Here is a 24,349-nt window from a genome sequence, read left to right as displayed (position 1 = left end):
TGAAAACAAACTCTGATTGGTCAGACCGGAGCTGAATTCTCCATTTATGGACAGATTGCCCGGCCCAGGACGAGGCTCAGCGAGCAGAGCACGGAGTAAGTGGCCGAAGAGAACCGGCGAGACAGACAGAACTGGCCGGACGCGCCCAGCGCATCGGCCTCTCCTGGTCCCGGGGCGAGCGCGGGGCCCGAGCGCAGCGGTGCGCCCGCCGCGGGCGGCTGGAGTGCGGGATCCACCCCGCTCGCCCTCACCTAGTGCCGCCGATCCCGCCTGGATGGAAGCCCCTCTGGGTTCCCATTGGCTCCTGTGAGTGCTTGGGTGTCGGGAGCCTGTGTTAGGCGCCGGGCACCAACTTTTGAAGTTCGCCCAGGAGGCTGCGTTCGGGTCCCGGATCCGCGGCCGACGGAGCCGGTGGAGGCGCGCCCGCCGCGCCAGTCACCATGGTGAGTCGGCCGTGCCCGCGTCCCTGGGCGCCCGATGCCTGGATGGGGCAGGAAGCGCCCGCGCGGGGCACCCACCTTGGGTGTGCTGCCCAGGCCAGGGGCGGAGAAGGTGGACGCGGGAGGAGGCACGTCGCGAGCTCTCGTTTCCTGCTACTGGGGGGCACACCGGGACTGCAAAGAAGGAGTTGGGGGGCAAAGGAAAAGTTTCTTGCAAGCAGTTTTCCTGCCTCGCTGCGTCGCGAAACTTTTGGTGGCTCGGTTACTATGGCTGCCAGCTGTCGGAAGCCAGCGGGTGGCACCTCTGTGTTCCAGGTCCGCAACCCTCGGGGTGGGGGGTGGGGGGAGCCTTGTCGCCTTGCTGAGAAGGTGGGGGCAGTCGCCTGTGCCCTCGCTGGCCCTCGCCCCTGGGGCGCGGTTGCAGGAAGGTTTGCGCCCCAGCCGGGCGCATGACGTCCCCTCCGCTCCCCTGCCCTCAGCGGGCACCATCGCAGGCTGGCTCCCTGGGCGCCCCTCCGCCGTGGGGCGGTCCAGCCAGCGCCCGCGGCTGCCCTGCCTGGCGTCCGAGCCCTGGCGGGGGCGGCACCGGCCTGCTGGGACGCGGGCAGCACCAAGCCTGCTAGGGGCGCCAGGTAGGACGAGCACCTGGCGGTGGGCAGGCTGCTGAGAGCGAAAGTGACCTGGGAGCCACGCCGCCGAGCCCCGTGCGGGGCACCGGCCATGGGCTCTTTGTGCCGAGAAGGCCGAGTAAACACCTCCCGAGGGAGGGCTCCCGTCCCGTGTCCCAGCGCCAGGGGACCGGGGCTGTTCGCGGGTACAGCGATCAGTTCCGATGCAAAGGAGACCCCGTCTATTACCATTTTTTTGCCACCCCCTTTGGTACTTTGAGGTGACATGAAAGGGACGGCCCCTTCTCTCACTCACTTTTTCCCTGACTTTTTCTCTGAACAGCACCCCGCCCCTCCCCACCCCCTGCACACACTCAAAAAGCACAATAAAAAGCCACGTCCCTTGGGCTTCGCTTCTGGTGCACTTTTTATTCCGAGACACAAGAACAAGGAGTCTGTTTTGCCGAGCGTGGTGGTCCGTCCGAACACAGGCAGGTACACCAGGAGGCCGCCGAGTTTCCACACTTGGCGTTCAAATAATCCTGCTGAGGTGGTTGGACTGGTCTTTCCCTGGGTGGGGGTTGTGTATGTTTTAATGACTGTGAAAGTGGAGCGAAGTGATGAGGCTAAGCAACGTCGAAGGGATCTAAAAATGTATAGTCCTCATGGCTAGCTTGGGGGGGAGTGTACTAAGGTCGGTGAAATCTGCATGCAAGACTCCTGCCCCTTTTGATTGGGAGCTGTGTTTAGTAAATGAATGATTAAAAACAAACAAACCTTTTAAAAGGGCGTCTTTGGCTAAAACTTTCCCCCTTACGTGGTCCAAAATTATTTCACGCTGCCCCCACCTAAGTGGACACCCTATCTACAAATCAGCTTCCTGCAATTTTAGGGTTCAAGAAAGCCAGTCTACCTTCGTAGTTTTTGCCATTTCTAGTGAGAACATTTACATTGAGTGGAGTGGGTGGAGCTACCCAAGTGGTCATCTGGCCACTTGAATTTAGCTGGAGGATCGTTCTAGCACTTTACAATTGCTGTAATTATTTTTCATGGTTCCATATGACCAAAAAAATCAATGTGTTTTTATGACAGGAGCTTCAAGAATCTTCCTGAATTTAACTATGCCAGTGGTACCTTGACAAATGAGCATCCCTTTCGTTAATCTTTTTTGTGGTTGCACATGGGCAGACAACTTTGGGGTGCAGAGGAGGTACCTCCTAAGGAAGAGAGGTTTCCAGAATCTTGTCCTCAGCCTCTGGGGGTATGACTTACCTACTGATGGGCTCCCTGCCATCAGCACAGATGGACAGGGTGCGGGCTGCCAGGAGACTATCTGTACATCCGATACGGTTGCTGAGGCCACAATTCCCAACAGAAAAGTTGAAACAGCTGGCTGTCCCGAAGTTGGACCCATGCCATGGTGAGATCTACCTGATCTAGAGTAATCTGGCCAAAGAAGGAAGAAGAAATGCGACACCAGATAACACGTGGAGTGAGTTGCCTTAGAAGAACAGAGCATCCACATCTTAAATAATCAGGAAGCTCAGTTATGATGTTTACTGTTTATCTAAGACCCCTTCAAGCTGAATCATTCAGGGCTTCACATCTGTCTGGGCCTGCCCAGCTGTATTCCTCAGCTGCTTAGAGCAGAAGGGACACAGGCTTTGGGGGTGTGGCTGGGGATTAGCAGGGAGAATATAATTCACCAGTAGGCCCTTGGCGGGCTTCAAAACTGCACTTTTCCGCCATTGTGTGTGTGTGTGTGTGTGTGTGTGTGTGTGTGTGTTTATGGGTTGGGCCGCTAACCCTAAGGTCAGCTGTTAGAAAGCCTCTCCGTGGGAGAAAGACAGGGACTTTCGACTTGAAGAGTTATGGTCTACCCTGTCCTCTAGACTCCACGGCAGTGAGTGGGGTTTTTTTGGTTTGGGGTGTTTGAGAGACAGAGAGAGGGAGGGAGGTCTTCATGGCAGGTTAGAAGGCTCTCCACCAGAACTCATCGCTCGCCTAAGACCCGTTAATTGTGACTCATAGGCAGGACTGCCATGGGCATAGTTATAAATTAGCCTCATATCTTCCTCCTGCAAACTTACTGTGGAACACAGTTCTGTTTCATAGGTCAGTCAAAAATGGGCTCAGAGGGTGGACTCCAAGTTGTTTACTTTTTTGTAGTAAACTGAGGCCTGTTAGCACACACACAAAATGACAAGGGCCTCAAACTCAAATTTGTGCACATACACTTGGTTAAAAAAATAGATAGCCCAGCAAGCAGACGCTAAACAAACAAGCAAACAGCCTTACCGGCATACAATTCATACACCATACAATTCAATATTTCAGTCACATCAGGAGGAGTTGTACACATATCACTACAATCAGTTTTAGAACTTTTTTTCCTGCTTGTACTCCTTGTTATTAGCTCCCTTTGGCCCCCACTCTCCTCTGCCATACCCACAGGAAACCATGAATCTATGTACGATTTCTATAGACTTACCTATCCTGTATATTTTATGCAGAAGAAAACACACACAAAAACAATAGAAACCCAATATCAATAACAAAGTAAAATAGAAAAACCTCAATTACAAAAAGCAGAAAATATTAAAAACTAGAACAAATTGAAAATAGATCAAAGGGGATATTAAATGATACGCCGTTAAATTTTAACCGAATTGCATTTGCAATAATCCACTTTCCAGTTCGCATCCGTAGTCTATGTGGTCGGAGGGGATTCAGCGTGTGTATTTCCCCTACATTTTTACTTTTAAGCTGAGACAACTTAAAAATAGGTCAAAAGGGAGATCAAATGATAAAATACTACATTTTTACCTAACTACATTGGTCACAATCGACTTTATAATGCACTCTGTTAGATAGCAAGGCTATTTACATCCCTGCACTTTGGTCAGAGGGGATTTGCCGGAGGATAAGCAGAGCTCTCAGCTCCTTACAAATCTGTGTGCTTTACAGATCCTGGGAAAGTGTACCCAGCGTCTGCCCCCCAGGAACCAAAAGCCCCACTGCCATCACGTGGGTTCCAACTCATAGTCACCCTGTCTAAGGTTTCTGAGGCTGTACATCTTTCTCCTCAAGGTCAACTGGTGACCTTGAAGTTAACAGGGCAATGCTTACCCTATAGCAGCACCCCTGGGCTCCATTTCATTGATGGCTCCATCTTATCTATCTGCTAGCCATAAAAACCTCAAGAAATTCACTGCCACTGAGTCAATTCTGACTCATAAGAGCGTCATAGGACAGGGCAGAACTGCCCCTGGGGGGTGCTAAGGCTTTACTTTGTTGTGGGAGTAGAAAACCTCATCCTTCTCGGTGGCTTCAAACTATTGGCCTTAAGTTTTGCAGATCAATGGATAACTCACTACACCTCCAGGGCTCCTCAGCCAGCAGCCAAGTGTCTTTTGGGCTTCTCAGCTTCTCAGCCAGGTGACCTCTTGGATGTTGCCTCAGTGGTTCAGGAACCCAGCCCACCTGTCGCTCTGTCTCACAGTCCTATAGTTTCAGGCCCACTGAGGAGAGAGACCCTCTGATCTCGGTGCCACAATCTCTGGTGCCTCTGATCTCTGCAGCTTCCGCCCCTGCAGACAGATCTCCGATGTGTTCTTCAGGGGTCTCGGGTTTCTCTCTGTGTCCTAGATAGCTCTCGTGCACAGAGGAATGGCTTTGATGGAGGTGTGGGTTTTGTCTTTTAGCCAACCCCCCAAGAATGGGGTCAAATCCTTTAGTACAGTCGTTTTAAAGATGCTCCCCAGGGAAGCAAAGGGGGTGAGTTGGTTCACACCCCCATTATGGCGGGGACCTACCTAACCCTATAAAGGACCACTCTCTTCAGAATGGGGCTGCCGCCTCAGGCACCAGGGGAGGCCAAGTCAGTTTCTCTGGGTGAAGGCTGGCATGTATTTAGATCTGGAATTTTTTTTTTCCCTAATGTTTTCTGGAAAGATAAGTTAGTTCATTTTCACTGATTAGTTTATCAGTTATTAGTATTTAGGCCCAAACAGCACAATAAAACAAAACAAAAATGGATGTGGTGTCCAAAAAGGAGACGGGAGAGCGGCCGAGGAATGGCCTGGGGTTCGGAGCATTATCTAGCGTGAGTGCAGGTGGTTATCCAGAGGGAACTATTGGGTCAGCCCAGGGCTACAAGGAAAACGCACTAAGTTGGGGGATGGAGCCGTCTGAGACAGACCACGACAGAACTTGAAGAGTATCTCCTCTCCCGTTTTGCCGGGACAGTGGTGGTTCAGTTCCCAGCTGGCGAAGCCCACAAACCCAGACGCGCTGCCGTTGATTGATTCCGACTCTATAGAACATGGTAGAACTGCCCTCTCGGGTTCGTGAGGCTGTCCATCTTTACAGAAGCAGGCTGCCTCGTCATTCTTCTCCAGAGTCTTGCTGCGTTCACATTGCTGGCCTCTCGGTGGCTATCGGCCCAATGCAAACTCATTGCACCGCCGAAGAGACCCGGGCTTCGCTTTCAGTCAGCGCCCCTCGTGTGCAGCCACCACCCATCTCTCCCTGGAGGTTTGTGTGTTGCGATGGGCCGACCTCACCACTTGTCTGTCGCTTTGTTGTCCGGTGTGACTTGTGTGTTGCTGCGATGCTAGAAGCTATGTCACTGCTATTTCATTGGATCAGCATGGTCACCCAAAGAAAGCAGGTTTCAACAGAGCTTCCAGAACAGTCTCCAAAGAAGGAATCCGCTGTGAGGAATAGGCGGTCTGTTTCAGAGGAATGAAGCCCTGCACACCTTACGGAGAGCATGGAAACATTGGCACACACTGAAAACCTCATGCATGGAAGCAGGACCTGGTCGACAATGGGCTTAAACAAAACAATGGTGAGGATGGTGCAGGACCGGGCCCTGTTTCCTTCTGTTGAGCCCAACTGACTCCACAGCACACCCAACAACAATGTGACAGTAAACAGGCTCCTGGCGAAGACAAAATGGGCCTGTGGTTGGATCAGCTGTGCCTGAGGTTGCCACGAATCCCCAGCCGATGCCACAGTAGCCAAGCGGTGGTAAACTATCTAGGCCCAAACCAAGACGCGCTGCCTTGATTCTGGCTCATATTAGACAGAGTAGAACTACCCCCGACGGGTTTCTGAGACTTTAAATCTTGTTAGGAATACACAGCCTCAGGTGGTGGTTTTGAACTTCTGAACTTGTAGTTAGCAGCTCAATGCATAGGGCACTAGGGCACTAAATAGATACAATGTTAGGCAAGGAGGCTGGCCTCGAGAAAGTAGACGCAGAGCTTGTGCTCTAGCTAAAGAGCTGTTCCTGTACCCAAACTCCTGACCACAAGTTACACAATTTAAGAGAAATCTGGAAATGCTGATTGCCACGCTAGATTTGCCAGTTTTTAAAAGTGTATGACTATCACTGAAACTCTGAACACACACCCGTAAGTTAGCTGTGTGCAGCTTCGCTGTTCAAATCTCAAACGGGAATGTCTCCATTTTAGCCACATACCTAGTAACGCACGCCATTTTTATTCCTACATCAGCACCTTCTCACTGAGTCTCCCTTATAACAGGGAGCTGTTAGGTATTTTCCACCCATGGAGTGTCTCCAAACGCATAAAAGGCAAACTCCTTGCCATCGAGTCAGTTCGGACTCACAGTGCCCCTGGAGGAGAGAGTAGAGCTGCCCTTGAGGGTTTCTGAGACGATAACCCTTTACGGGAGTAGAGAGGATTGGTTTTTCTCCAGCAGAGTGGCTGGTGGTTTCGAACTGCTGATCTTGAAGTTAGCAGCCCAACGCTTTTTAAAAAATCATTTTATTAGGGGCTCATATAGCTCTTATCACAATACATACATACATCCATTGTGTCAAGCACATTTGTACATTTGTTGCCATCATCATTTTCAAAACATTTTCTTTCCACTTGAGCCCTTGGTATCAGCTCCTCATGTTTCCCCTCCCTCCCCCACCCTCTCCCTCCCGAACCCCTGATAATTTATACATTATTGTTATTATTTTTTCATGTCTTACATTGACCGATATCTCCCTTCACCCACTTTTCTGTTGTCCGCCCCCTATGGAGGGGGTTATATGTAGATCATTGTGATCAGTTCTCCCTTTCTCCCCTACCTTCCCCTTACCCTCCTGGTATCGCTACTCTCATTATTGGTCCTGAGGGGTTTATCTGGCCTGGATTCCGTGTTTCAAGCTCTTATCTGTACCTGTGTACATGCTCTGGTCTAGCCAGATTTGCAAGGTAAAATTGGGATCATGATACTGGAGGTGGGGGGCATTAAAGATCTAGATGAAAGTTGTATGTTTCATTGGTGCCACACTGCACCCTGAGTGGCTCATCTCCTCCCCACGACCCTTCTGTAAGGAGCAGTCACCAGGGATCCCAAATTTGGAGTGCCCAAGTGACTGCCATTTGGAGCTATCTAAACACTAGTGTGGAGTCCCTTGGTGGTTAGTGTACTTGGTTGCTAAATGACAAGGGTGGGGTTTGAATCAGCCCAGAGGCACCTGGGAACAAAAGCCTGATGATCTACTTCCTCCAGCATCAGCTCCTGGAGCACAGGTCTACTGTCGCCCACAGGGGTGGGGGTGGGGTGTCCCTTTGAATCAGGGTCAGCTAGATGGTCACTTGAGTCAGAGTCAGTGAGACGGGTCACTGGTTTTTGAACACCACTATAGATAAGGTTGCTATGAGTTGGGATTGACTCAATGGCAGTGAGTGAGGAGACGATTTAATGAGGGCTGGCTGTACATGAACTTTTTCTTCTCTCCCCACTCCCTCCTCTGGGACATCTTCTTATCCCTTTCATCTTGCTTGAGGGACTTGGTTCCTCCTTCCTCGGTTGAGTCAGGAACTTGACAGCGGTTTCAGGAGCCATACTTGGGTAGAGACATGCAGCAGGGAACATTTTGAGAGCGATGCTGTAGAACATGACTTTGGGCGGTTCCTTTGCCTCATGTTCTGAGTTCATCTGGGAAAAATGAAAGAGACCACGGATTAACACGTTGCATTTCCTGATGGGGCAGCGACTAGGTCTCATTACCTGGTAAGAGTTTCTGAAAGCTCTTTTCTTGAGCCTCAGGAAGCAGAAACATTTCCTCAGCCTCAGGAAGCAGAAACATTTTGAAAGCGCTGTACAAATGCAATATACCATGAGCTCCATAGTGGGCTATATACGAATTATACACAGAAGTGATTTTTCCAAGATTGAGTCATCCGCCTTTTTTAAAAAAATCCCCATAGATTCAGCACCCTGTAATCATGACTATGTGATTAAAACGAGTTTCTCACAGGTAAGTTCCTAATGTTTTAATTGTTTTCTTACCAGGCTTGGTCTGGATATCGATCAACTACAGTAAGTAAGGTTCAAAGGTTTAAAGGAAGAAGGATTCAAAACAAATAGCCTCTTTTTATAGGGATATTCTGTGATAATGGTAAACAGACTGTCTGAGAGTTTGGCTTCTCAGCTTGCGTTGGCACATGACAGCAACTGTTGAGAAGTGGAACTATAGAAGCCTCTTAAAATCAAGGTTCTGGTTTTTGACAAGCTGACTAGAACTCATAGCAGCCCTCCACAGAGTGTGCAAGACTGTCACTCTTTACGGGGGCAAACAGCCTCATCTTTCTCCCGAGGAGCAGCTGGTGGGTTGGAACCATCAATCTTGTGGTTTGCAGCCCCACACTTATCCCATAGCACCCCCAAGGCTTCTTTCACAGAGATCTATAGGGGTTGACTTTCAGTCTCACAGTGACTTTCTGGCTGAACTTGTGCCAGAATCCAGGGTTTCCTGATGCCTATCTAGTTTTATACCCTTCTTTCTACACCCTGCTGGTGAATTAGATGCTGTTTCCCTTGAATCTAGCCCTTCACGATAGCTTGCTTGGACATGGGAGCTTGTAGTAATTATTATTATTTTTTAATTCATAATGATATCTCCTTTAGAAAATCCTCAGAAATCAATTTGGAAGAACTCACCCTACCCTCACAGTAATTATTTCCATGTATTTCCATTTCCTTGCAGTCGTTCCAAATAAACGTTGATTTTATACTGTTGTAATTATAAGGCAAATGTACATTTGGGGCTCTGTATTTCCCACTGATTTGATGGACCTTTTTCCCTGGTTGATCATAGCAGAGCACGTGACTGGCAGGTAGCAATCCTTTTCCAATGTGGTGCCAACAGCTGGGAAATGAAAGATGATTTAGATAACGCCCTCAGCTGATGAGACTCTCACAGCTAGAGATGTGACAACAAAAGGCTCTCATATATGTTGTTTCATTTCATTCTGGCGCCAAAGTGGCTTTTGTTGCTATTTTTCAGGTTTGAAAAGCAGACCTGAGCTGGCTCACCTGGCCCCTGTGGTCAGCCGGTGGCTTGGCTGCAGATGGATGATCTAGTGTGGTCTAGGCCCTCCCTTGTCTGGCACTTGCCTCAAGGTTTGTCTTACCAATGGCGATGACTTGGCCTTATATTTCTTGGCACTGCAGGCGAATCCTGCCTTGTTTACACGGTAGTGGTCACAGGTTTCACAAGAGAACACAGGTCCCAGACAAAGGCATTTTCTCAGCTTTTTGCATCACGCCCTCCTCACCTGGCCAATCCCAGAAGTCTGTGTGAGAGAACTACCAAGGCGCTGGGTAACAGATCCCTAGCACTGATCTATTTTCAGCTTCCCTTAATGGGCGGAATAAATCGAGGTAGGAGTAGAGTCGATGGTGGCCCCTGGCGTCTGTGACAGAGGAGCCAGCATCACGTCTACTGCTGTATTTCCCTAAGATGTGAGGAACTGGAATTGGGGTTGTCTTTCATGGATGGAAACTCATGATGATTCTGAAACTTCTGTTTTTTGATCGGGGTGCGGAAAAAAGCCTAGAAGAAGAAAGGAACACGAAGAAAACTGGTTTGCTGTTAAGTGAAGCGTTGTGAAAGCAAGCCCCTTACACAAATCCAAATGTAGAGTGCAGTGAATCACACCAGACCAGACGTGGCTCTCCGGCCTGTGGGAAGACAAGGTGGAAGTCAGGCCTCCGCAGGTGAGCCTGGTGCTGCTCGCTGCTCAGTAGTCTCTCCACTCACACTGAGCTGCCAGCTGGAGAGAGATGTCCCCTCCATACACAAAATAAATCATCGTTTTCCTGGGTGAAAAGCCCTCTTTGCCTTTTGGATTATAGAATGCTTCCCAGAAGGACTCTGCTGATCCCATAACCTGAGAGCCACAGGCTGGGCTACCCATATGCTCCTCAACTAGAGGGCTGAAAATGTGAACTTTATCTCAGGGCAACGGATTTGGGGTTCCGTTAGTCTTAGTAAGCTCAGTGAACCTGATTTCTATAAGAATTTGGAAGTCGGGAGGGGAAAAATGAGGACCTAATGTCGGGGGTTTAAATGGAGAGAAAATGTTTTGATAAACGATGTACAAATGCGCTTTACACAATTGATGTGTGTATGGATTGGGATAACAGTTGTATGAGCCCCTAATAAAATGTTAAAAAAAAAAAAAAAAAAGAATTTGGAAGTCTGTTTCATATTCCTGGGGCATAAGTTTTGACTTTATTTTATCATGAAAATTTTAAAAATAACTAATTTTTTAAAATTTGACTTAATTAAAAGCCTGTGGATTCATTGAGATTAATGATGACATTTACTAATGTAGAAGGAGATCACTGGGCTCCCACTCCTGGACTTTGGGGCCCATTTCTGTGCTTTGGTTCTAGAAGGGCCAGCCAGGTTGAAATGATCAGAACCGGACCCCCTCTGTTTTGGGAGGTGGGGGTCCTTTCACGCCCTTGCTCCCTGGCCCCAATGACATCCTCCAGCTCTGGGCTCTCTTCTTTCTCCGCAAGACCGTTTCCCCACCCTCCACTTCTGGATGAGGGGGGGGGGGGGGGGGAACCATAGCTTGCACCTGCTCAGAAGTAAGGAAATGTCATGAAGGTGGCCCAGCGAGCCACCTGAGGCCCCGTTCTCCTGATCCCTCCAGCTCTGCTCACTTCCTCTCCAGGCCAGTGTCTAGGGTGAGCCTGCTGAGGTGCCCACGGCTGCCTGCTGTGCAAAACAACGGGCATGGTCCTTTTGTTCCAGGCCAGGATCAGTCTTCAGCGTGTTTCAGCAGTCGGACGTGCCCGTTGGCTAAGGTGTATTTCATACATACTAACTATAAGATGGGTGAGCTACAAGACTCCATTTCTTGCCAGGCCCCATGGACTCTCCCTTGGCAGGCTGACCGCAACCTACCTTCTCTTTGTCTCTGTCTGGCTTGTCTGGCCAACCTCATCCTCTGGCTGTTCCCCGTATAGGGTTGGATGTTGTCACCGGCAGCTTCTGTTGGCCTGAAATCCATTCCCAGCTCACACCCTTCCTCTTTCTGAAGGCCTCCCCGTCCGTGAGTCTCCGGAGTTGAGAGTTATCTTTCCTCTTTGAAAATCCCCTGGTCCTCCAGCTGCAACACAATCTTACGATACCCTTTTCAGTCCTTTCATGTTCAACTTTTTATCTCGTCCTCTGCGGGGGAGGATGCTTCCATTTCGTTCTATCGGCTGCGTGTGAGGGCACATTTCTTCGAACTGCTATCAGAACTGGATCTTGAGGAACAAAAGCAGAAAGCACAACTGCGGACCCAAGGAAACACAACATTCCCTCCGACATCCTGGTCTTGGTCACCCTGCTAATGGAGTGAACTAGAGGAGGAGCCAATCAGCGAGAGCGGCCCACTGGCAGATGGCAGCAGCACCTGGGGTTTTGGTCACAAGAATGAAGCTGACTGATGGAGGTGTCCCTCTGCATTTCGTTTGGCTTGCCCTGTGGAGAGATGGGCGGTTGAGGACAGGGGGGAGAAGAAGAGAGCCATTTAAACAGGTACCTGACAGGTGAGTAGAGCATCCACGGGAGGCAATAGATGCAACCTGCCCATCGTTACAGCCTGCCTTCGCTCTTCAAACTGGTATAATGTTGACATCAGATTGTCCCTCTCCTCACATCCACCTCCCTCCTCCCCACAAGTGCTTGGGCATCTGTGAAGAAAGGTCTACCAGAAAACAGACTCCACTCTAGGCTCCCAGCGATTTTCACCGGTGCGGTTGTTTAAGAACTAGGCGAAAGTCCCAGATGGGAGAAGGAATGGAAAGAATTGAAATGGGGTTTTCCAGCAATTAGGTAATGTGCTTTTTTTTTTAATTGCATGGCATGTGGTTTGGGAGGACAGGTTGAACTGAGATATTTGACATTTCGCAGGATGCTTGCTACCTGTGAAATGTAAACTGCCCTCGTGAACTCTTTGTACAGAGACTCAAAAAACTCACCGCTTCCACGGAGTGGATTCGGGCTCACAGCAGCCCTGTGGGGCAGAGCTTCCAAGGCTGTCAATCACCACTGGAGCAGAAAGCCTGTCTTTCTCTGCAGAACGACTGGTGGGTTCAAACTGCTGACCTTGGGGTGAACAGCTCAACAAGTAACCTGCCACGCCACCGGTGCTCTTGAACCTTTGGACTAGGATTCATCCAATAACAAAATAGGGGCAGACTGGCGTGCTTGTAGGGCTTTGGACGATGTTTTTATGCCCATCCCAAGGTGGGAGGGGTGAGTGCAGAGGAAACGACCTAAAGGTCAGTAGCAGGAAGCAAAGGGGGAAGTCGAGGGATTCTTTGGGGTCTGGCACGATAGGCCTGATGCTCATCCCTGAAGACATTTGGAGGGAAGGGTTCAGAGTCTTGTGGCACCAGGGAATGGAGGAATTGAATCTGGCAAGCTGAGCTAGAGCCTCCTGTCTGTGGGAGGATTTTGAGAACGATTGGTTCATTAAATATGTGTTTGTTTTTCTGTCCTGCTGAGCTTGAGACTCCTTGAGAGGGAATCAATGCTATGCTTGTTTTCATATCTCCCAAACCTAACGCCACGTCTGTCTGGCATGTGGTAGCATCAGAGGCTCTTTGGAATGACACCCAACCACTCCCCAGAGGCACCCTGGCAGCACCCTGTGTTAAGCAGTGAGCTGCTGAGCGCAGAGATCGGTGGTTCAAGCACACCAACATCCCCGAAGGAGAACGAGGCGGCCGTTGGCTTCTGTAAAGATGGTACAGCCTTGGAAACCCTCAGGGGCAGGCCATCCCACTCTGTTCTGTAATCGTGTCACTGTGGGATGGAACGGGCTGATCACCGTGGCTCCTAATGGGCCCGGAAGGCTGACAACCTCTCAGCTCAACATCGCAAGCGTCCCGTGACTGAGTGAGTGATGAGGGTCGGTGGGTAGAAGGCAGACAATTCGCTGCTGTAAACTGGGAAGGTTTTTTGCAAAGACAAAAATAGCCCCTCAGATCACACCACCGGGGCTTCCTTTGGCGTTTTCTTTTAATAGAACAGGAAATTCGCCTGTTCCGCGCAGTACCGGCTGGAGGGACTACTGGGGGCACCCGGGTGGGCTAGAAGGACGGCCACTTCTGAGCCTCACTCCATTGAGCTCAGCTCTGGCTTCATTGGCGATCCGAGGTTAGTAGTTTCACCAGGCCCCTATGCCACTGGTCATGACTCATTACACTCCCCAGGCAAATGTGGAAACAAAATTCACCATAGACATTTTCATGCAAAAGTTCCCCATCTCCAAATGGGGCCATTTCAACTCAGGAAGCCTTCCTGACTTGGAGGGGACAGCCTGTCCTAGACAATCCGCCCCTCCGAGGCAGACCTCCGGCCCGCGATCCCGCTCTTGGGGCAAAGTGGTTGGACTGTTCGGGGCTGATGGAAAAGGTCTCCTTCGCCTCCAGGCTAATGGAGGGGAAGGTTTTCTTTGTGGGGGTGTATGGGCCTTCAGAATGTACCATTGCTCCTACAGGGCTTCCATCAGCTCTGATTTCTTTTGCAATTCATACAGCATCTATTTCAGTGATTCAGCAGCATCCATGCGAGTTGGGCAACTGTGACTACAGTCCATTCCAGCACATCCCTTTGTCCCTGTACTCCTCCCTTGTTGTTAGTGACTTGGGTTTAAAGTGGAGAAGTCACGGCTTCTGTTTTTCCTTCAGCAGAGTACCCACCCACCTGCCCAAGTGGGTCTGGTTTTGCTGGCCTCCAAAGGCCAGCGTCTCAAAGGAGACATGCTAATGGCTTAATTGTTTTGTTTATTCGCTCTGCACACGTTCCGGGAGCCAGGAGAGTCTAACTCTTCTGAAAGTGGCTTGGCGTTTCCTTTGGTTTTGAATCGCCCTTAATATTTTTGAAAATTTTCTTTTTTTAAAGAATGGTCAGTTCTTAGTGCTGGGTGCCTTGCTCTGAATAGTGGTTTTCTGGGTACAGGTTGGAAAAAGGGAGAGAATGCATTTCGAAATTATATACCCTCTCCAGATTATTTGGAAGCATATGTGATACCATTGATGTTCACGTGGCTCCCCATTCTGTATCTTTGGGGTGGGGGGAGGGGTTACAAGATGAAAGTCTACAAGGGGGTGTTGAAATTTAACCGGTGAAGTCCAGGTAGACGATTCTGGTTCATGCAATAAAATGCCTTTTATAAGTTCAGTGCCAATGAGAAGTCCTAAGAGCAAATAGCTTTAAGACGGATTCAGTGAGGACTCTGGTGGTGCATTAGTTAAGCACTTGGCTGCTAGCCCAGGTCAGCAGAATGAACCCACAGCCGCTCTGATGGGGAAAAGATGTACAACAGTCTGCTTCGATGCAGATGACAGTTTGGGAAACCCTAGGGAGCATTGGGAATCAACTCGATGCCAGCGGGTGGCGATGAGGACTCAGTGCAATTCCCAGTGTGACTTGGGATCTAAATTGGGGGGGGGGGGGGGGCAGGGGGAACGACAAATGTGAAGGCTGAATGTTACCTTCCCAGGTGGCCCGCTTGGTCAGATTGGATCCAAGTGAGAGGGGAGAGCTTTACTTTAGTTGATTAAATAAAGAGCAAGCCAGGACTAGAGTGATCAAGACAGGCTCCTGAAAAAAGGGTGGGCTTTTTTCTACACCAGGAAGTAAATTGGGGGGGATGACGAACATGCATTAGGACGAGGTTATGATTCTTGACAGGAAATGGCTCATTGGACCTCTCCTTCCAAATGTCTTTTAAGTTGGTCTGGTGATGTCTTTCCGGTGACCTTTTGGCATCTTGGCCAAAATACTTTTCTTCTGGAGTGACCTGAAGTTTGTGACTGCCCTTCTGGAGGCCCTTTTAGGTGGCCCACTGCATGTTCAGTGGGCGAAATCTGGTTATAAACCGATGCTCACTTGCTGTAATGGGGTAGTTTCCTAGGTGGAAAGGGGTCGAAAGATACAGGTGATCAAGAAGGAAAATACAGGTTAATTATGGGCAATATATGAACTATATACATTCCAACATCCTGTGACAATAAAAGCCCTAGTAGTGTAGTGGTCAGGGGTTGGGCTGCTAACTGCGAGGTCAGCAGTTCAAAAACACCAGCCGCTCCCTGGGAGAAAGGCGAGGCTTTCTACTCCTGTCGAAAGTTAGCCTAGGAAAGTCACTGGGGAATTTCACCCTATAAGGTACCATGAGTCGGAATTGATGGCGGTGATTGCTTTGTTTGTTTGTTTGTAGTGACAATATCACATATCCTAAGGGTAGGCTTCTTGAACAGGCTTGGAATTTACAGCATTCCAGGGGGCTGAGCAGGTTGAGGAGTGGTCTCACTGAAGAAGATTAAATACTTTTATTTTGGTTAAAGTAGGTTTACAGGCTTCGTCCGGAAAGAAATACTTCTTGTGCTGCAGAGTGGAGATTGTGGGAATTTCAGATCTGGGGAATCATGTAGTAGTAGATCTTAATGTTGTACAGTATTCAGACAAATACAGGATGGATGCTGTTGGAGGGGGTGTTTGTAATTAGGCAGGGTGATGGAGTAAGAGTCCTGGTGGTACAGTGGTAAAAATCACTCAGCCCCTAAACAAAAGGTCATTGGTTCAAATCCACCAGACACTTCATGGTAGAAAGGTGGTAGTGGTAGTCTGCTTCAGGAAAGATATGGTCTAGGAAACTCCATGAGGCAGGTCTAATCTGCCCTACAGGGGCTCTCTAGCATTATTATAAATCAGAATTAACTCAGGGGCAACTCTTTTTTTCTTTTTTTGGTCTAGGGTGCTAAGGAGTCTGCAGTGTCAGGGTGCTCTTTGGGCTCTGCGTTTAGTCGGTGTCCCTGCATAGACTCTGGAGACCTTAGCGCCTTTGGGTAGAGGAGGAGGAGGAGGAGAGGAAGAAGGAGAAGAAATAATAAATGAGCAAGCTAGAGAGCTGCTTCTCATCTGATTGTAGCCTTTCTCTAGAATATACGCCTTGGCCAGGCCATTTTCTGTGACTGGACTTCCCTTTCTTGCCATTTAGCTGAATCTTTTTTTTCCCCAATCGTTTTATTAGGGGCTCATACGACTCATCACAATCCATACATGCATCAATTGTGTAAAACACATTTATACATTCATTGCCTTCATCATTCTCAAAACATTTCCTCTCCACTTAAGCCCCAGCATCAGGTCCTCATTTTTCCCCCTCCCTCCCTCCTTCCCCCTCCCTCATGAGCCTTTGATAATTTATAAATTATTATTTTGTCATATCGTGCCCTGTCCAACGTCTCCCTTCACCCACTTTTCTGTTGTCTGTCCCCCAAGGAGGAGGTCACATATAGATCCTTGTAATCGGTTCCCTCTTTCCAACCCACTCTCCCTCCACCTTCCCAGTATTGCCACTCACACCACTGGTCCTGAAGGGATCATCCGCCCTGAATTCCCTGTGTTTCCAGTTCCTATCTGTACAGGTGTACATCCTCTGGTCTAGCCAGACTTGCAAGGTAGAATTCATATCATGATAGTGGGGGATGGAGGAAGCATTTAGGAACTAGAGGAAAGTTGTGTTTTTCATCGCTGCTGCATCACACCCTGACTGGCTCATCTCCTCCCTGAGACCCCTCTACAAGGGGATCTCCAGTGGCCTACTAATGGGCTTTGGGTCTCCACTCGGCAAACAAGCGGCCATCTAGCTCAGAAGCAACAAAGCCCACATGGAAGAAGCACACCAGCCTGTGCGATCCCGAGGTGTCGAAGGGATCAGGTATAAGGCATCATCAGAACCAAAATATCTGAATCTTTTTAAGGCTCATTTCCTGAAACCTGTGAGTTAGCTGACAGAGCTCATTCCTTTCTTCAAACCCTGGCCCTTATTGTTACACAGTTTATTTATTTGGTACTTGATTGTATGTAATCTTGCATTGCTATCTGTTTGTGGACTTGTCTAAGCCCTCTGAGATTGGAAGAGATCTGCTTTCTAGATTGTAAACCTCTGGGGTCTGAAAGGATGTGTGGATTTCTCTGTAACTCATAATGGACAATATGTTCCCAGACCTTCCCACATTCCGATGTGTTCTTTCATCCTGTTGGTGTGGAGTGTTGGGAGAAGGCAAGGCTTTCTACTCCTGTAAAGGGTATAGGGAGCCCCCAGGGGCACTCTACTCTGTCCTGTAGGTTACTATGAGTCGGAGTCTGTGGCTAGTGTGTTCAGTGTTACATGTTAGTTGTGGATCTGGCTCTCCCTCCATCCCGTAAGAATGCTCGTGGGATTCAGGGAATGTGCCACATGAACTGGCTCCTCTTGGTGTTTTCCAAGGTTTATTGACTGATGGATGCTATCGAGTTAGCCTTATTAAATTTTATTGGGAGCTCTTACAGATATCATAACATTCCATAGTTCAATCACATCAAGCGGTGTTGTAAAATTGCTACCACATTCATTTTCTTTCCTCTTGAACTTGACAGCAGCTCTCTTTGATCCTCTCCTCCCGTGCCCTACCCCCCAGGAACCCTTATTCCTCCCCCCCTCATTATCTCACACAACCCAATCTATCCATTCACATGGGGCTGGAGGGGACCCAAACAAACCTGGGATTTTTTTGGTCAAATCTATGTATTTAAATTCTTTACAAAACAACCTCATCACCTTCAAAGTACTCTCCATTACACTTAATACATTTGTCAATTCTGTGATTCCATTCTTGGAAACACTCTTCTATCTCATCTCTTTGGATGGCTGAGCACCTCCCTCGTTTGTTTCTTCACCTCTTCTGTGTAGTCAAATCACTGTCCTTTCATGTCCCTCTGCATGCATGGAAACAAAAAAAGTCACATGGAGGGAAGTCAGGGGAGGCAGGTGCACGGGACAAGAGAAGCATGCTTTTTTTTTTTTTTTTGGCCCCAAACTGGAGCACGGAGATGGTTGTGTGAGCAGGTACATTGTCGTGGTGGCAAAACCAGCCCCCCCCCCCCAACCTGTCTGCCACAACTCAGGCCTTTTGGTCCCACACTGTTGCACTACCCTTCCAGAACCTCTAAATAGAAAGCTTGGTTAACAGCCTGACCTGGTCAAACAAATTCCAAATGCACTGTGAGTGGACATTTTCATCCTTTAGGGAAGTTGATGGGCGTCCAGAACGAGGCTTGTCATCAATCAACAAGTCACCTCTTTTGAAAAGAGAAAACCACTCGTACGCATGTTTTTCCCATAGCGCTGTTCTTGTAAGCTGTGTTCAACAGCACAATAGTTCCTACTGCATTGTTCTTGAGCAGGAAACAAGATTTCGCCGCCACAAGCTGTTCTCTTAAATCGGCCATCACAAAAAATGAGGTTCGAGCAAAGCTGCTTTTACAAAAAATTCACTGCGACCAGAAAGACCCTTCCCAGCCACAGTGTGCATGAACTCCAGCAAGTTGCTCTGTGCTCGGGAGCAGGTGGGGGGTGGGGGGTGGGGAGGAGTACTACAGAAGCTCCACCCAGTGGAGCGTTTTCCATTTGGGGGAGCGGGGTAACCCCTCGTCACAATTCACACACACACCCACATCCAGTGGAGTCACACAGTCATCAGTGCTGTTAGCTCAGCCCTATTACATTTTATCCGCATTCTTTTCCTTCGCAATTCTTGTTGGAACTCTCTGGTCCTTCTAGTGACTCTAAGTGTTGGTGAGGCAGCGGTGACTCAGTGTCTCCCCTGGCTAGGGTGTGAAGGTGAGTCAGGGTCCACCCCACCCTAAGGTGGAGGCAGGTGGAGCCGGCGCAGTAGCTAAGGAAAGCATTGGCTTCTTCCTCCCCATTGTTTCTTGGAACTGAGGAGAACAAATTATTTAACTAACTGTTACTTGAATTTTTTTTATTTGAAAAGGAAGTGTCCCTCCTCTGTAAACCCTCAGCTCATTCACAATTTAAAAAAAAGTTTTTTCCAGGTTTTAAAAAAGAACAAGAAGTGAGGATAGGGCAGACTCACTCCTCTAGGGATGGTGTATTAAATGTTCATTCGAAAACGCTTTGGCTGCCGCCATTGAGATTAGGGCAGGTCCCAGAATCCTGCCCCAACTGAAGCTCTCTGTACTGGGCGCCCTGCCTTGCTGGCTCTCCTGGCCGCCTCCCACAGATCCTCAATGGAGCGATTACACTATCTACTAGTAGACAGGTGTGGCATTTTCCAAGTCCTGGCCTTCGGGCAAACCATAGCCTTTTTCTCCAGCCTTATACCAGATTGTATTTGAAGGAGTTGCAGGTTTGTTACCTACTAAGGGAATAAACAACAACAACAAAACCCCCAAGCCACGCCCATCAAGTGGACTCCAACTCCAACCACCCCCCTCCCTCCACCCCACATATAGGGCTTCCGAGGTTGTGAGCACTTGTGGGGGCAGATGGCCTCTCTTTCTCCCGTGGGATGGCTGGTGGGCGAGAACCTTGCAGTTAGAAACCCTGCGCTAACCCACAGTGCCACAATGATGCAGATCCTGTAACCTAAGCAGTGGCTTTAAAAATATATATATTTCTAGATGGGCTTTCCCTCTCCCCAAATTATATCCTTGTGCATTATATAGTTATATATCCTCCTCCCAACCCCACCCCCTTTTTTAAAAATCTCTTCTGAAGCTAACCAAACCCACTGCTATCAAGCCAGTTCAAACTCTGTAGTGACCTTTTAGGACCCAGCAGGCTTACCCTTTTGTGTGTCTTACAGGGAGAAGCCAGCCTCCAAAGGCTGGTGGAGTCAGCCTGTGCTTAGCAGTCTGCACACAACCCACTGAGGACCGGGGCTCCATTTACCTGAAATTTACTTTCGAGGTGTCAGGGCCAGGGAAAATTCACCCCGATTTTGCCAGCTCGTCAATTCATGTTCCAAATAGATGGTAAATGGTCCTAGAAATAATTATTCAGTGATCCATTCTCAGTCTTTGTTTGGCTACCTCTATGTGTAGTGTATCAAGTTCATATCCAGAATTTGAGTCCGACCCTTCTGTTCCACTGACCGTTTTTCCTTCCTGAACCACATTGACACTGAATTACTCTGGGTTTAGAGTATGCCGTTATGTTTGTTTGGCGGTGCTCTGGGCTAGGTGTTGGATTGCAAACCACAAGTTCAGTGGTTCAAACTCACCAGCTGTTCCAAGGGAGAAAGAGGAGGCTATCTACTCTCATAAAGATTTACGGTCTTGTAAACCCTATGTTGGGTCACTGGGAGTTGACTCGGTGGTTATGTTTGTTTAGGCAAGACTTTCCTCCTGGTCTTTCCTTTTAAGGGAGCCTTTTGGCAGTTTACATTCATTGACTCACAGATCAAATTTAGGAACAATCACCCAAAAAACCACCCCAGAGCTTTCGAACTTTAATTGATTAGCGTTGCATAGAATCTAGTGTTAATTTCTCCCTTAAGTGCTGTACCACCAGAACATTTTCAGGAATGCATATTACTATCCAATTAAAAGAAGAAGCGGAGAGATGTTTTAACCAAGTTTTGGGGTATTGCTTACTTTGTATTTAGCAGAAGGAAAGATTCAGAAGTGTGGGAGTCAGGCCTTTACTTATAATCTCAATAAAAACAAAGAATGACTTCAGGAATCAGGTACTCGTAGAAGTTAATTATGGGAAATAGTTTGGAACCTTTAAAGTGATGTCGAATGTAGCCTCGAACTTAACGAAGCCATGATTAAGACACACACACAAGCCTTGAAGAGTCTGGTATCTGGTCCGTATGGAATCCACTCTTCACACCCACAGGCTAAAAGTCATTGCTCCTAGGGCTCTCTTTGAATTTCTCTCTCCTTTATCCTGTATTGCATGTGATTTTTATGACAACGTTTACAAAAAGCAGTTGAGCCATCCTATTATCTGGTAACAGGATAAAAGCCAGAGCTAATGTTTAATCAACTTGGGTTCAGACCCACTCTGGTCCATCTAGAGTTTTATGGACAAGGAAATATTCTCTGGACCCAAGAAAATAAATTACTTTCTTCATCTTCATAGTTCACCTTCTACTTTGCTGCCATGAGATCAGCGGGTGTCCTTTTCTTTTGAATGTTGATTTTCTGCTTAAAAGATAAGACAATTGCAAGAAGAAGAACAAAACAAAACACAACCCTAGGAGACCAAAACCCCATTGACTACGACTGATAGGTTTACAGAAGGGAGAAAAAGAACTGACTTGGAATGCCTGGGACTGATATTTTATTTGGGTTCTTTGATTCTTTATCCATAAGTGAATTTAGATGTCACAATGACTCTGCTGGTAGACTCTGTCCCATGTTTAAGGGATAAACAACTCTAATAGATGGTTTTGGGGGCGGGGGGAGATTTTGCTTTTTTTTTCTATGAGGTTAATAAAAATTCAATTAAAAACACTGGATGAGGATGGCACAAAGAACAAAAACAAAAATGCCATCTTATTTTAGCAACTTTGAGTTTGAAAAGAGACTTTGGAGACAACAGACCACGCTTGTCCTTTTTCGGTTGAGAACACCGAGAATCCGAATGGATGAGCTCTTTGCCCAAGATCACTATGTGGTTCAGCTATAAACTCGAGTCTCTTGAGTTCAAATGTAAGGTGGTTTCTTGAGGCTGGATTGCAGGGGAAAGGATGGGGATTCACAGTTTCAGGAGAGCCCTTGGGCTCTGGATGGGTTATCTCCTTAAATCTCACATTCACCCACTGAAGGTGATCTGATATCTTCATTTTTTTCAGAAGAGAAAGCTGAGCCAGAGAGGCTAAATAACAAGTGTGTACTGAGAATCCAAACCTAGCTCTGTTTACCTTTGCTTTTTTAATGCTACTTCTCTTTTGCAATGGTCAGCACCCTGCTTAGTGGTTTTTCCCAACTTAAATATACTTCAGCTGCCATCCTGAGCAGACAACCTGCCTTGGGACTGCTCCTGATTGCCGCAGGGACCCAGCTTGCAAGCTGTTAGGAATTGTAGCTTATGAAATCCCCTCCTCAGGGAGAAGGGGCTCCTCCGTCTGCCTGATTAGCCAAGGCTCTTTAAACTTTGGGCTTTTTTGTTAATAACAATCTGTCCATCTTGGTTCATCAATTGTAATAAATGTATCATAGGAATGCAAGATGTTATTAAGAGGGAGCAAACGGGGTGGGGGTGAGATATAGGAACTCTGTATTTCTGCAAACCCCCAAATAATGATGTACAGTAAACCCTCACCACTTCGCGCTTCGACTTCTGCGGCTTCACTCTATCGCGGTTTTTGCGTAACAGCGCATGCTCTGTCATTACTGCCACTGATTGGCTCATACTGTACACGCTTGATGCCATAAATAATATAATAAATAATAAATGATCATTGTAACGTCCAAAATGTTTTACTGTATTTTCCCTTTTTCGTTTAATAAATTGGGTAATACGAGTGTAATGGTGACTAAAGGGTGTTTATTCATGTCCTCTATGCTCTAACTACGAAAATATTTGATTTACAAATAAGGAATCCTACTTCGCGGAATTTCATTTATCACGGTAGGGTCTAGAACCGATTAACCGCGATAAACGAGGGTTCACTGTACAGTAAAACTCATGAAAGCTGGAACCCATGGATGGTGGAGAAGGAAGATTACAAATATTTCCCACTAAATTGGAATAAAAAAGTGGTGACTGCGCCATGTGACAGGTGGGGGTACTTACATGACCCAGAAAGATGACATAGTCCCGTGGGATCCTGGCTCCTCTGGCTTTAACCGTACATGTATGTGTGCTGGGCATTTTCAAATTCCCCCCTCCCCAAACCCCAAGCACATTACTTTAAAATACTGTGCAAGCTATGGCTGTACCCTTCAGCATGAAAATAGGAAAGGCGAGTTCCCATAGATTTGTCTCCCCTCCCCACTTGCTTATTCACTGCCTACTTTTTATTGCTGTTTGCATTTATTGAAACGAAATGTGCTCTTTTAAGGGTTTCCCAAAATACCTCCTTACTGACTATTCCAAAATATCAATCAGACATTATGAGTTCAGCCATAATTTTATGTTCCAATGACCAGAGAAATTAGAAGAAGAGGAAGAACTAACAAGTAGGAGGAGCCACCTCAGAAAAGCAATTATTTGCAAAGATGATTCCAAATATGAGCCTGCCTGTTGTCTGATTCTAGACAAGATAAAAACACAGGGAGTGAGGTCAGAGAATGTCCACCCTGAGTCTGACCTTGTCCTGTCCTGGCCGTTATCCACCTCCCTTCAGTGTTATATGGAAATTAGAAGATCTAGAGTATAGGTGATAAAAATGCAGCATTCCATGGAAATTGAAACTCATTGAAGCAAGATTTTACAGAAAAGCTTTTACTTTCTTAATTTAAATCTTGGCTAGATTAAAGTTCTTTTAACAGAGAAGCCCTTCGATTACTTAAACATCCATGACCAAAGGAACTCCTCTTGCATGGTTAGACGAACACACCGTGCATGATCCAGCTGTCCGTCCATTCGCAAGTCTACTGCTCTGAGGCTCACCTCTGGATTTCCTGGGGGTCATGTTTGAAGCTCTGAAGAATACAATGATGACCGCTTTGCGACCCGAAGTATATTTATTCCCATCCGACTCTAACTTGCATCTACATGAATTCTAGTATACGCATTTGTATGTTGCTCGTGGTCACATTGCAACTTCCATCAGTGGAGAATGGTCAGCAGAAAGAAACTGGAAGTGGGTATAGGAAAGAGACGTTAAGTGATCAGCAAATAGCAATGTTAGGAGAGAAAACAACAAACAAATAAAAACTAAGCGCACTCGGAGAAGGGAGTTTAAGGAGTGGAAGTTGCCGGAGGTGTCTGTTGGAAGGGACTTTGGCTTGAAAAGCCGTCACTGGAAGCCTGTGTAACTGGCCGTGTACACTGTAATACACAGCATCCCGCGTCAAGGGTTTCCCACCTCAAGGAACCAAGTTCCAGGGATTCTCTGGCTCCATCTGGGAAGCAGAATACAAAAGGATCGTCCAGGTCGGTTGAATCAAGTTAGAGAACCAGAGCCCTTGGGGGAAAGTCTCGTATTACTCAGAAAACCTGCATCCGTGCA

General features: G+C 47.7%; 1 protein-coding gene across 1 annotated transcript in view; it reads left to right on the top strand.

Annotated features, from left to right (window-relative positions):
* Positions 1-257: 257 nt before the first annotated feature.
* Positions 258-24,349, top strand: part of MYO1E (myosin IE) — a 261,215-nt gene continuing 237,123 nt past the window's right edge. Inside the window, exon 1 of the mRNA XM_045286475.1 lies at positions 258-443. Within this exon, the coding sequence (XP_045142410.1) occupies positions 441-443 (3 nt within the window). The 5' untranslated portion in view covers positions 258-440. The remainder of the gene's footprint in view (positions 444-24,349) is intronic.

Source organism: Echinops telfairi, unplaced genomic scaffold (assembly GCF_000313985.2).
Source record: "Echinops telfairi isolate 266 unplaced genomic scaffold, ASM31398v2 ScPeMD7_8;HRSCAF=38, whole genome shotgun sequence".
Lineage (NCBI taxonomy): Eukaryota > Metazoa > Chordata > Mammalia > Afrosoricida > Tenrecidae > Echinops > Echinops telfairi.
This window is presented reverse-complemented; position numbering and strand designations above follow the sequence as displayed.